The following is a 12,070-nucleotide window of genomic DNA, read 5'->3' as shown; positions in this document are numbered from 1 at the left end:
ATCAACTGTGTGTATATAAATCAGGTAAAACATAAAATGCCACTTATTGTATAAACCCCAATAACATGTTCAGTCTGACCTCGGGTTTCCACCCGTACAAGCTCAGTTTCCACGTGTGCAACTCGGCCGTGATGAAAACCGTCTCCCGAAGGTCGCTGGAAGAATTCAATGAAATTTTAACTGAGATACTTACATTTCCCAGGGAGGACTGAAAAAATAGACCGGATGCCTTTATCATCAGGATCCGTGAAAATGCCAGACAGGAGTGACTGCACCTGCCGGTTCTTTAGAAATCTCCTTCATTGCTCGTGAGTCTTCGTGGTTTCATTTTTATGTTTGTGCTTCATTAAAAGGCCAAAATGAGTAAGCTGAAAACAGACAAAAACAACAGGTAATGGACACTTCTGGAACTCTAAACTTGCACACTTTTTGTCTTTGAAGATAAAACCTTGTTGAAGGACCACGCAGAAGGCAGGGCGCGGTCATTTGGCCTTCCCCGCGGGTCCGTCTCCCGAGCAAGGCGGCCGCGCTGGGGCCGGGCCGGGCGCCCTGGGCCGTGATCGGCGAGGCCGGCGGTGGAGGGGCGCTTGGGGGAGGCCGGTCCCACGGCACCTGCCCTTCGGTGACGGAGGAGAGTCGGGCGGCCCGAGCGGTGGGCCCGAGCGCCCCGGGTTCCCGACCCGTAGCCCCCCGGAGCCGCAGAGCGGGCCTGGAGAACGGCTTGTGTTTGCCAGACTTTCGAAGACCTTCAGCATCTCGAAAATATTATCCGTTCTTGTATCCAGGCCGCGTAGCCCTCGAAAGGTGCCATTTCCCAGGGTGACCTCTCGGGCGGCAGCTCACCTGGGCGCGGTGCTGCGGGTGCCCGGCCCGCCCCCCAGGAGAGGGCCGCACACCTGCACCTGCTGGGCCCCAGCGCCCACGGGGGTCGGGGGGTGCATTTTCCTGTCGTTCACCTACGGAGGCAGCATAGCTGGAGAAGAATGAAAATATATCAGCTAGCCGGACCGGCTCCTAATCAATAAAAAGCTAAACGCTTAAGCAGAAAATTCGTCACCGATTTGTTCCAGCAAAGCGGCTCTTTGCGCGTCGCCGTCGTCACCAGAAGCCACATTCTGACAAATGACTTGCTTGAAGCCGCCGTGATCTGCGAGCCCTATGTGGTCGGGTGATTCGGATTGCGGGGTATGGGCCACAGAGCCCTAAAGGCATTGTGCATCAGCACGTATTGAGCCCTCGTTCCAGGTGGCCAGCCGCTGGACTTTCTTAAAAATAAAATTCCCCAAATAAACGCGGAGCGCCTGTGTCCAAGCAGTACGTGTTCCATTTAACCGAATCACCCTCGAGACGTTAGGAATCGGGCAGAAGAGGGAGTTGTGCATATTTAATATATTTGTTTTATATTTCCCCTAGCCAACAGAATAATGAAATTCCTTAACTACTTCTCTTTAACTTGCATGAAGAAAGCACGGTATGTTGCTAAATCTCTTTTCAGCGGCACCGCGGAGAAACAACTTTAATCCTTGTTAGAAAATTGCCGAGTCTGGGACTGACAAAGAGCTCATGCTTGTTCCATTGTTAGCGGCCGCCCGGAGCAGGGCCCTTTACAGCTGCGCGGATCCCGCGGCTCAGCTGCACTATTTAGGAGGCGAGGTTTGTCAATTCTATTGACAATGGAGAGAGTTTTTCAGGGCCCGTAGCAGTGCGGACACAGTTGGGGATCAATGCCAGCCATTCAGACTGCACCCTCTTTCATTGCTTTGGTTTGTTAATTCAAGACTAAAGGTCCACTGAGGGGGTTCAGGGTGTTTAAGAAAGCTGATGAACTGTTTAAGAAAGCTGATGAACTGCAAGCGTTTCTAGCCCTGGTGTGGCAATTTCCATAGTCAGTGGCAACTCCTGGCACTGAGGGAGCTATGTCCTTGTTGACCTTCTTGTTATTAAAAATGCACAAGTGCTGCGCTTCTCAATATTTCAACACTCTTTCATTGTCAATACCACCTTCTGAGCCCTTCAGCTTGTTGCTTGCTCTAAAGATCTTCTTAGATTGGGTTTGAAAACTTCACCTTAAACACTAGATTAGACTGATGTTCTGTTTTCCGTGCTCCTGTTGATTTGTTGAACCTTCCCAGGGCTGGAAAGCAAGTAGCAGCTTGATGGGGAGACGGGCTGCTAATATGATTTACCAGTCTACAGTCATGCACAATAAGTGTGAATAAATACAGGGGTCTCACAGAGTCAACCCTAGCCTTTCCTTTTCTTTTCTTTTTGCTTTAAAAGAAATATCTCAAGAAAATGAAGTGAGTAATGCATGCCCTTACAGGAGTTGAATGAACCACAAAAAGAAAAAAAAAAACCCATATTTTTTTTGTTAAAGCGGTAGGCTGCTGTCACGGATTGATGTGGAAAAAAAAAAAAAAAAGCACCACCACACCGTAGAACATACACTTACTGCTTTATTCCTGAGTAGAGCAAAGCGAAGAATGAAGCGGTAATGCCATGCCCACGGCCTCGGTGCGGCGGCAGCGCTGCTGGTCATCCCCCGAAGGGAAAAGTGAATAGTCAGCCCAATGTTTTCTAAAATGAACTTTCCCAGAACGAAAGGACACTTGCCAACATTCAGACTTTACTGCACATTCACCCTTTCCGAATGTTTTTGTTTTCCTTCTTTCTTTGTACTGAGGGCTTGGCGTGGTCTGGGGTGGGGGAGGAAGCAGCTGACCTACCTTTGGACTTTTTTGTCAGGACGACCACCCGGGACCCACCCGTATTGCAGCACCCAGAAGGGGAACGTGTCAGTCCCCGCACCAGAAACAGGAGCGAGCTGGAGATCTCTGGCTGCTGGTTTCGTTTGTTTGCTTATTTGTTTGCTTGGAGCGTGTGCGAGTGTCTCTTTCACCAGATGCGAGAAAGCAGCAGTCCTCCTGGGTTTTGTTGTTGTCGTTAGCTTGCTGTTAGAAGCCACAGAAACTCTGAGCTAAAGTACTGCTTTCTCCTGATTGCTTGATTTAGCCGAAAATCGTCAAAATCCTTTGACTTGGGAACCGAAAAATACGCATTTTAATCCGAAAAGAACAATCTCTCTTAAAGAATTTTCCTTATCGATTCACTGGTTGCCTTTAAAAGTAAGATGATGGTAAAGTAGCTGAAGCCTTTTACTTCACAAAGGTCCTCTTTTCTTCTCTGTCTTTATAGTTAACTTCCAATCATTTTATTCCCAACATATTTTTCTCTAAAGTTACGATTTTGCCATTGTGTTAAAGTAGTTCTATTAATAATAAATTTCTGTTACATTAGATGTCCTTTTGATTATCACTTAATCATGAGTATCATTTAAGTGTAATGGGAAAAATGAGCTAATTTTAAATCGTGTTAGATTTTTTTAAAAGCATAAAGATGTTTATGGAGTAATTTTAAGAAAGCATTTTCATTTCCCTCAAATTTATACAATTTACCATGGATATGATAACTTTACAGTCTAACAGATTAACTGGTAACGTTACGCTAGGCTCCATATTTCATAGTTTGTTCTCCCCTACAAAACAGATAGTGTCTCTTGCAGAAGGGCTTTATATAATTCAAAAATCATAGCCGTTGTGACTACATTTTATCTTTCAAATTACCTGGAAACTGGTGTAGGGGTGAGGGTCTTAATTTAGTAAATACTCCTACTCACCATCAGCAATACCCAGGAGTGTTTACCTGTATTAAAATAGAACTCAAGAGGTTGAGGCTATAAGTAATTTGAAATAAGGAAGTTTAGGGTTTAAATACTATTAGAAATCACTGTGTCAGCTGAGGTACTGAATCCATTTGCACCTTTTTTTTTTTTTTTTTTTAGGAATTTAGGAGTGTATCCTATTTTGTAAAACTTATTTCTGATACTTTTATGATGTCCAGAAAATTTAAAAAGCCATCATTAGGAAAGAGCAAAAGTGGGCACGTGGATAACGTTTTTTTAAATCATAACCTATCTCACATTTTAAAAACCTGAAGTTCTCATTTGTCCGTGTGGTATCAGAATATTTAGCAAATCAGTTATTCATTTTAGTTAGCTTATTTTATGCATGTATGTTCAGTGTACTAACAAATTAATAGAAATAAGTCTAGTGAAACGGATTCAGGTTTAATTCATGCTTAAAATACCATTTCTTACACAAAATTTTATCAGAACAATGTTAATAATAAATACAAGGCCGGATGAATTTCAGACTTACTCGCATCACATAAGATTTCTCTTGGAAATTGAATTTACTATTTTGTCATGGAAAAAAAAAAAAGTATTTTTTAAGGTCTTTTTTCTCTATTTGACTACCTAAGCACACATGCACCACACATACATGATCTGTGGGGTCACCCTACGTCCGTACCCTGTGTCTGTCCCTTCTCTTTCAAAAACTCTCGTCATTTCCTTAGTGCTGGGTGGGCTTTGCTATTTCTCACGGATATCTGAATGAGTAGCATTATTATTTTCACAGTATTACCCGAACCTAGCTCTGTCACCATGAGTAGCAGATTGCCTTTAAAATGAAACAAAAGCAAAATGTCTGCTTTTACTATACCGATTGATGTTATTTAGGAGCGGGAAATTACATCACAGAATAATTTTGGTTTTCCCCTCAAGAGAGTGGTCATGGAGAGGAAAAAATACGAACCTTCCGAAAACACTAGCAACCTGAAACAAATCCTTTCCTTTCGTGACTTAGTCAACTGACCTCTTCTTTCTGATTCTTGCAGACACAGCAATTCCGTCCTGACAACATTCCTTCCTAAGGTCTCAAATCTTTATCTTAGGTGGTTTTAAAACAGCTTGGCAGGTAACTTAACAGATAGTAGAGGAGGGCGTGATTGGGGATCCCTGGCTCGTAAGCCCTGGCAAGGCTTTACCATCGCTGCCGTAAAATGTCATTTCTAGGTACTGACGGCGTGCGTCAGGGCATAACGCGTCTGCTCTCTGGTTTTTACATAACATACAGGCTAATGAGAAATTTCCCTTTTGAAAATAATTCACCTGCTTCTTCCTGCTGTGGGGGAGCCCCTTCAGTCCCGTAACGTGCATTTAGCGCCCATTGTTACCTAGAGATTACAAAGCAGGCCGCTAGGCTGCAAGTGCAGAAACACGGTTTCCCATGAATATGTTACAGCTGAAAGACTCATGTTAATTCATGTAGAGAACAGCCTAGGTCAACTTAGCAGATTTTCTAGCAAAACATACAATTCTGTTAACAGGAAATTATAGCATTATTGACTTCAAGTGCTGATCTGTGGTCATTCCAGAGTGTGTCATTACCCCCTCATTACCGAATCTGTTACATGAATACTGCAGAGGCTGTTTTCTGTTTTGTTCTCCTCCCCTCTGCCCCCATCCTTCTTTCCAGCAATGGTACAGCAGTTCCATGAAAGTCATTTGTGTCTGGTTGGCTGATAGATTAGACCTTCAGCTTCATATTTACCAACTGAAGACGCTCATCAAGATTGTGAAGGTAAACAAAATGTGTTTAGATGTGAATTGCCACCAAGCTACGAAGAATAATGGCTAGATATTGACATACAAGGAAATTGTATTTGATGCAACTGAATGGATGTAAGTACTTTAAAATCATCACCCTCGGCAAACCATGGGCTACTGTTCACTTACGTTTTCAGTTAGGTTATTAAGTGTATTTTAATTTTTCTGCACTAATAAAAATATTTTATCGAGTAATCGCATTGTAAGATAATGTGCCTTGAGCACATTTACCCGATTATAGTAGGTCCACAGTAATTTGGTACTAATGTTCTTGATTATAGAAATGTTTTCTCCTAATACAGTTCCTTCATATTTATTAGGATCACCTATCATCTTGAGGGCTTTTGAATTGTATTTGCCCACAGCATAAGGAGAGTTTCCATTCTTTTGTTCTATCCTGACGTGAAAGTAACGTCGTCACTGCCTGGCTTCCTTTGGAAGCACGCCCCATCTTCTCTGTAAGTCAGAAACGATCTGTTTGAGTGTTGGGGACCATGCCAGCTACCAACAGGTGTCACGTCCCTTAAGCGAGGCCGTTTTAACTTTTGCTCTTCAAAAGAAAAGGCTGACAACATACATATTATATTTAGCGAGTAGGGGCTTTAAAATCGTATTATACTTAACATGGTTTTTCACACTTTGTAAATTCTAGTGGAAACACAAAATTTGCCCCAAGTATAGCTATGTCTTAAAACTGAGACAGATCCTACCTTCTGCCTAAAAGCAAAACTCTAAGCTATTGAAATTCAGCTATTTTTTTTTAAAAAGACGACCATCACTTCCATTTTAGTGCCATTCACCAAATGGGATACATATGCCATTTATATATATATATATGTATGTGCCCATATATGTGTATTGTGTATCGGCACATATATTATGTTTAGATACGTATGTGCACGTATGACACACACACGTATATTCAGTGGTTCTCGGCGTCATCCCTGACCTATCATCACCAACATGCAAATTATCGTGTCCCACCCCAGACCTTCCGAATCAGAAACCCTAGTGGGGCCCAGCAATCTGTAGATTAACAAGCCCGCCACGTGATTCTGATGATAAAGTTACAATCTGTTGCATTACGTTGTTTTTTTCCACGTTACCAAAAGAAAAAAGTTTTATCCACACTAAAATATTTCCCATCGTGCTCTAGGTTCCTGCAGTCTAATTAGAATACATGTTCTTTTGTGCCATAGCCACACAGGCTATCACACATTAGAACCGTAAATAGGAAAGTTCCGTTCTAAACTGAGAAATTGGCGAATCTCCTGGAACATAGAGCCGGAGCTATGATCTCACAGCAATAGCAATCACAGTTAGTCATAAACGGCAAGTAAAACTATAGCCGCCCGCTAATTTTTAATACTAACAAACATATTCCATTTCAATGGACAAAATACCATTGGTCCGGAGCACTTCTTACCAGGTGCTCTTTAATTTACAAAGAAACCGAAAGCACGCTGAGATACATTCGTGTTTGCCTTCGTTTCTGCAATGTCTCTTCCTTGTTTCTGTAAATGGGACTCGGAGAGCTTCCAAATGCATTTTGTTTTTCATAAAAGACAATCCGATTGCCTGCGCACCCTCTAGATTCCCGTGTATGTTAAGGGTGCAGCGCGTGCACTGGGGTTGGCTGCCTGCCCTTACGATCAGCCGTATTTTCAGGTTCATATCTTGCCTTCAAGGTGCCTCTTCAGCTGATCGGTATTCGCTGAGAGATCGTTAAGCTCTGTTTTTAGAATAACGTCTCTATCGTTTATTAGCCCATCATTTGTTCCTTTCAGAGTTATTCCCCTTCTCATATTCACGTCATTGCGATGGTAGATCAAGCACAGTGAATACTTTAGCAGAGTCAGATGATAATGTCATGAATTTTACGGTGACATTTCTGTTGTACTCAAAGGCAGTCAGTTGATCTTACTTTAACACCTTCGTTATGGGCCACTAGTAGTCCAGGCTGGTAAATATGAAAATAAATGTCATGAGTAGGTTTGACTCCCCATGCTTTGTTTCTCGCAGGCAGGTCCCCACGCTCAGCCAATGCTTGCTTTGGCTCATGCAGTTAATCAAATTGTAGAGCTTTTATTTAATAATTAAAAGTTATTATTTTCATAGTGGAAATCAGAAAGAATTAATAATTGAATGTTTAATTGTTTCTTTTCCTACTCTGAATATAAACAGACTTTAACCAGTTTCATACGTAGATTCATAATTCTTCAGAACTTCAGAATAGTGGTATTTTATAACGTTCACTTTTCAGTGACCTTAAGGAGCTGTTAGTGGCAGTGCACACAGTTGCGAAGGTCGCTGAGTGGGCCTTCCTTCCATCGCCACCACCGGGGGCGGGGCCAGGTCGCCACAGGGCAGCGCCTGCTGCCCAGGAGCCGGGCTGCCCTCCTCTGGCAACGTGGCCCTCACTACCTGCACGCATCGTGGTCCCCGAGCCCCCGGGCCCCAGGTGCCGCGGGGCGCGTGGGATGGCGGACTTTGCCCCACGGAGACAGTTGGGTGCCGGTTGGTTCATTCACGCTGCTCACTAAGAACAAACCAACTGCACTGAGAGTTTCAGGGTTTAGGACTAGGAAATTATTTGCAAAGTTTTAGCATCAGAATGATGCGTTGTGGAAGGGAGAAAGATAGAATCCTCAGAGATGAAGGTGCCTGACGGATCTGCAGCGCCCCAGCCCCGCAGGACGGGGGAAGGCAGGTCCCCGGAACCGCGGCCTCTCGCTAAGACCAAGGAGACAGCAGCGCCCTGGGCAGGCCCCGTCTCGGGAGCTGCGCGGACCTGACCTCCGGGGGCAGCCACAGGGGTGTCGGGCGGTGGCGGTGGCGCCGGGGAATCCTGGAGGGGCAGTGGCAGGGATGCGCGTCCCGCCGGGCCTCTGAGTGCTGTCGCCTGCGTGGAGCGAGGAAGGGGAGTCCCAGCTGCCCGGGCAGGGAAGGCCTCGGCCGCGCACCCGCAGCTCCGGCGGCCTGAGCGCGGGGCGCGGGGAGGCGGGGCCTGGGGAGGTCGGAGGCCGCGGCTGACTCCGGGTCTGGCCGCACTTTGTGTGCTTGAGGCATCTTTAGTCGAACTAGAAGCCGGCGGAGGCGCGCCCGCAAACCGGCGGCCAAAGACCGGCGCGGCAGCTCCCGGGTGGCGGAGCTTGGGCTCAGCTTCTCCTGGGGGTGCGGAGCAGGCCCCGGGCCGCGGCGCGGGAGGTGCCAGGGCGCAGGAGGCCGCGGGGCGCGGGCGGCCGGAGCGTCAGCACGTGAGGCCACCGGAGCCCCGAGCGCTGGGGGGGAGGGGGCGCCGCCTCCGGGTCGGGGTCGTCTGCTGTTGGGCCGCTGACGGCCAAGCCCGCAGTGCTGGTCGCAGTTGGCGGCAGGTTCCCAGACGAGTCGGACTCGAAACACGGCTCCCCACGTGGCAGAAAGGTGTCCGCGGGCCGAGGCAGGTGGGGGCCACGTGCTCCCTCAGCCTTCCCGGCTTCACCCTCCCGAGCGCGCCAGGTGCCAGAGGAGGCGGCAGGGCCCGTGTCAGGCGTCCGGCCCCGAGGAAGCGCCTTCGCTTCGGCCGCGTGGACAGCGGGAGGCTCCTCCCGGTCGTGTCGACAGCGGGCCTGGCCCGGGGCTAACTTCCCGCCGCCAGAGTCCTCCTGCCCGCCGGGGCTGCAGCCTTCTCCTTCGGCTTCTGTCGCCTGAGCCTAGAGCCCCCCACGGAGCGCACCCGCTAGAGGCCGCCCCCGCCCGGACGGAGACCGCGGCCCGGTCAGGGCCCAGTCCTGGGGCTGGGACAGCGGGCGGGGCCGGGAGGTGGGCGGGAGGTGGGCAGCGTCGGGACCGCCTGGGCCTGCCCCGCGGGGCTGCCTTCACCCCAGCGTCGGCAGCGAGGGGCAGTCGGGCTTGGCCACAGACATCGTGAGGAGGCCGAGGGGGCTGCCGCGGGTGTCGCCTCAGGTGCGCCTCAGGTGCCTCGGGTGTCGCCTCAGGTGCCACCTCAGCTGCGCCTCAGGGCCGCCGGCTCCCGCTGCCGCCCCCTGCTGAGGGCCTGGAAGCCCGAGGGGCCGGCGCTGGGCGGCTGCCGCGTGAGGCGGGGGCGGGGGCGCGGGCCTGGGCAGCGGGGGCGGGCGGTGGGGCGGGGAGAGGCCGGCACCGCGCGGCCTGAGCGGCTTCTCTCTGTTCCGCAGAAGAGCTACCGGGACTTCCGGCTGCAGGGCGTGCTGGAGGGGACGCTGCACGGCAAGGCCTACGAGACGCTGCACCGGCGCCTCACGGTGGAGGAGGCCGCGGCCTCGGTGTCGGACGGAGGCGGCCTCCAGGGCATCACCATGAAGGACAGTGACGAGGAGGAGGGCTGAGCGCGGGGCGGCGGCGGGGAGGATGGCGGTGGATGGAGGAGGCCGAGGAGGAGGCGGATGGAGGCCGGAGGCCGAGGAAGAGGCCGAGGACGGAGGAGGAGGCCCTGCCCCTGCCCAGGCCCGGCGCCCGCCCCGCCCCGCCGCGCTCACCCCACACCCAGAGGCTGGCTCGGCCTCCTCCGTGCCCACCCGCCAGGCCGCGGCCGCGCCTGCAACAGGATCGTCGGTTTTGTTCGAACACGCGCCTGCTCCTGTGAGCGCTCACGGCAGCGCCCTGTGGGCCTCGCGGGGCGTGTGGGCCGGGCCGGCGCTGTGGGGTCGGCGCTGTGGGGCCGTGGCTGTGGGGCCGCTGGCGCCGGCCTGCCCTGGCGTGACCCCACAGCCCGCACGCGCGGCCTCGTCAGCCCGGCCTCGTCAGGGCGGCTCCGCGGGGCTGCGGGGCTCCGGAGCTGCCCCCCGGCCGGCCTCGTGTTGCTTCGCCCCTGCCGGCGCCCGCGTGTTAGAGGCGGCGCCCACCACAGCGCGTGTGACCAGCAGAGCCGGGCGCCCACGTGCCCTGCACGCCCACAGCGGCCGAGCGCGGACAGTCCAGGGCGGCTGGCACCGGGCCCCGCGGTCGCCCTGGCTCTGAAAGGGAACAGAGTGGCACGTCACCCCCCACCGTGACCTTCCACAGTATCGCGCGGCACCACCTCACTATGAATTTTGATTCTTGTATTTTCCCCCTAAAATGCCCGGCACGTCGCGACCCCCGCTCGCTCCCAAGTGCTCTGCAATGCGGGAAGCCGGAGGCCGCGGGCCTGGGGAGGCTGCGCCCGGCCGCACTGGGGCGCGGGTAGGCCCCGGGTTCACGCCCCGAGTGTGGAAACGGCGGCGGCTGGCCCCAGGCCCGCGGAGATCCACGCACCGCGGTCACCGCGATTCGCTTTGCGCGCCAGTCCGGGTCCTGAGGGTAAGACGCCGAGTGACACGAGATCGCGGCAGGGGGTCGGCCCCTCCCCACGACACGGCCCTGTGACCTCGGCCCAGGGGAGGCCTCGTCCTCACAGCCCCGCCGCCCCCACGCTGCGGCACAGCGCCACGGCTGTGGGCCCGAGTACCCCCGTCCTGTCCTTCCCCATGTGTGGGCCTCGGGGCCTAACCGGCCTGAGCGCTGAGGGGCCGTGCCCTGGGCCCACAGGCCAACCCGGCCGTGCCGGAAGCCCTCGGCCTGCAGCAGCTCGGGCCGGGCGCCCTCACCTCCCGGCCTCTGTGGCCCCCCCCCCCCCGCTCTGCCCCACACTTGGGGTCTCTGCGCCTCCCTGCTGTCCCAGAAGCTTCCAGAAGCCGCACCCCCAAGTCCAAGCTCCAGTGGCTTCCATGCGGAGGACAGGGCCAGACCCAGGGCCAGCCAAGGCCGCGGGCCACCCTCTGAGCCGCGTGAAGGTGCTCGGAGAGCAACGGACAAGGAATCACGACGGCGGCCTGGGGGGGGGGGGGGGGGCTCGGCGCCGCCTTCAGCCCGGGCTGTGGTCCTGGTCCCGGGATCGAGTCCCGCCTGGGGCTCCCTGCGTGGAGCCTGCTTCTCCCTCTGCCTCTCTCTCTCTCTCTCTCTCTCTCTGACACATGAATAAATAAAATCTTTAAAAAAGAAAACTGAAAAGAATGAAGAGTCATTTGGGGGTTTTTGCCCAGAAATTCTCTTCAACACAACTGCAAATTGCTTGAAGTGACTTCATAACTGTTCACTGGCGTGTGTAAGCGTCGGGGTGAACGCCCAAGCTTCTGTTAAAGGAGGCCAAGCGTCATTTTTTAAGTATTATTTCATTTAAAGGGATTCCACTGAAAGCCTAACAAATCTTACAAGATTTTTGTAAATGAGAATCATTTTTAACTCAGCAGAAATAGCTCCCCCTCCTAAGGGTTCTGGGGGCCCCCACCCCACGGCATTCCCGGCGGTCTGCGGCCTCACACCGGCGCAGCAGGGCCCTTATCACACCTGGAAGTTTCTCCAAACACGAGAAAAATAACAAACTCCCTGCCCGGAAACGGGGAACAGGCGCGTCCTGCTGTTCGCCCAGTTCCTGCTCCTCGCCTCGCTCCGCAGATCTGCTCCTTCTGCAGCAAATGCAGGAGCCAAGTGTGGGGTTTCCCCCATCCCACATCCCGCCACACCCCGCCCCCCGTACCCCATCCCCCATCCCCCTCCCACCACCACCACCCCTGCCCCATCACC

At 52.2% G+C, this 12,070-nt stretch overlaps 1 protein-coding gene across 10 annotated transcripts in view; it reads left to right on the top strand.

Moving 5' to 3' along the window:
• Positions 1 to 9,857, top strand: part of CADPS2 (calcium dependent secretion activator 2) — a 449,851-nt gene extending 439,994 nt beyond the window's left edge. For 9 of the 10 annotated variants that reach the window (XM_072764924.1, XM_072764914.1, XM_072764912.1 and 6 more), the window contains 2 exons: positions 5,379 to 5,483; positions 9,685 to 9,857. In XM_072764924.1, the coding sequence (XP_072621025.1) occupies positions 5,379 to 5,483; positions 9,685 to 9,855 (276 nt within the window). In that variant the 3' untranslated portion in view covers positions 9,856 to 9,857. The remainder of the gene's footprint in view (positions 1 to 5,378; positions 5,484 to 9,684) is intronic. The other variant, XM_072764916.1, reaches the window with a different exon arrangement.
• The last annotated feature ends 2,213 nt before the right edge of the window (positions 9,858 to 12,070 follow it).

This window comes from Vulpes vulpes, chromosome 7, assembly GCF_048418805.1.
Source record: "Vulpes vulpes isolate BD-2025 chromosome 7, VulVul3, whole genome shotgun sequence".
NCBI classification, from domain to species: domain Eukaryota; kingdom Metazoa; phylum Chordata; class Mammalia; order Carnivora; family Canidae; genus Vulpes; species Vulpes vulpes.
The sequence above is the reverse complement of the archived record's forward strand: the minus strand, read 5'-3'. Positions and strand labels throughout refer to the sequence as shown.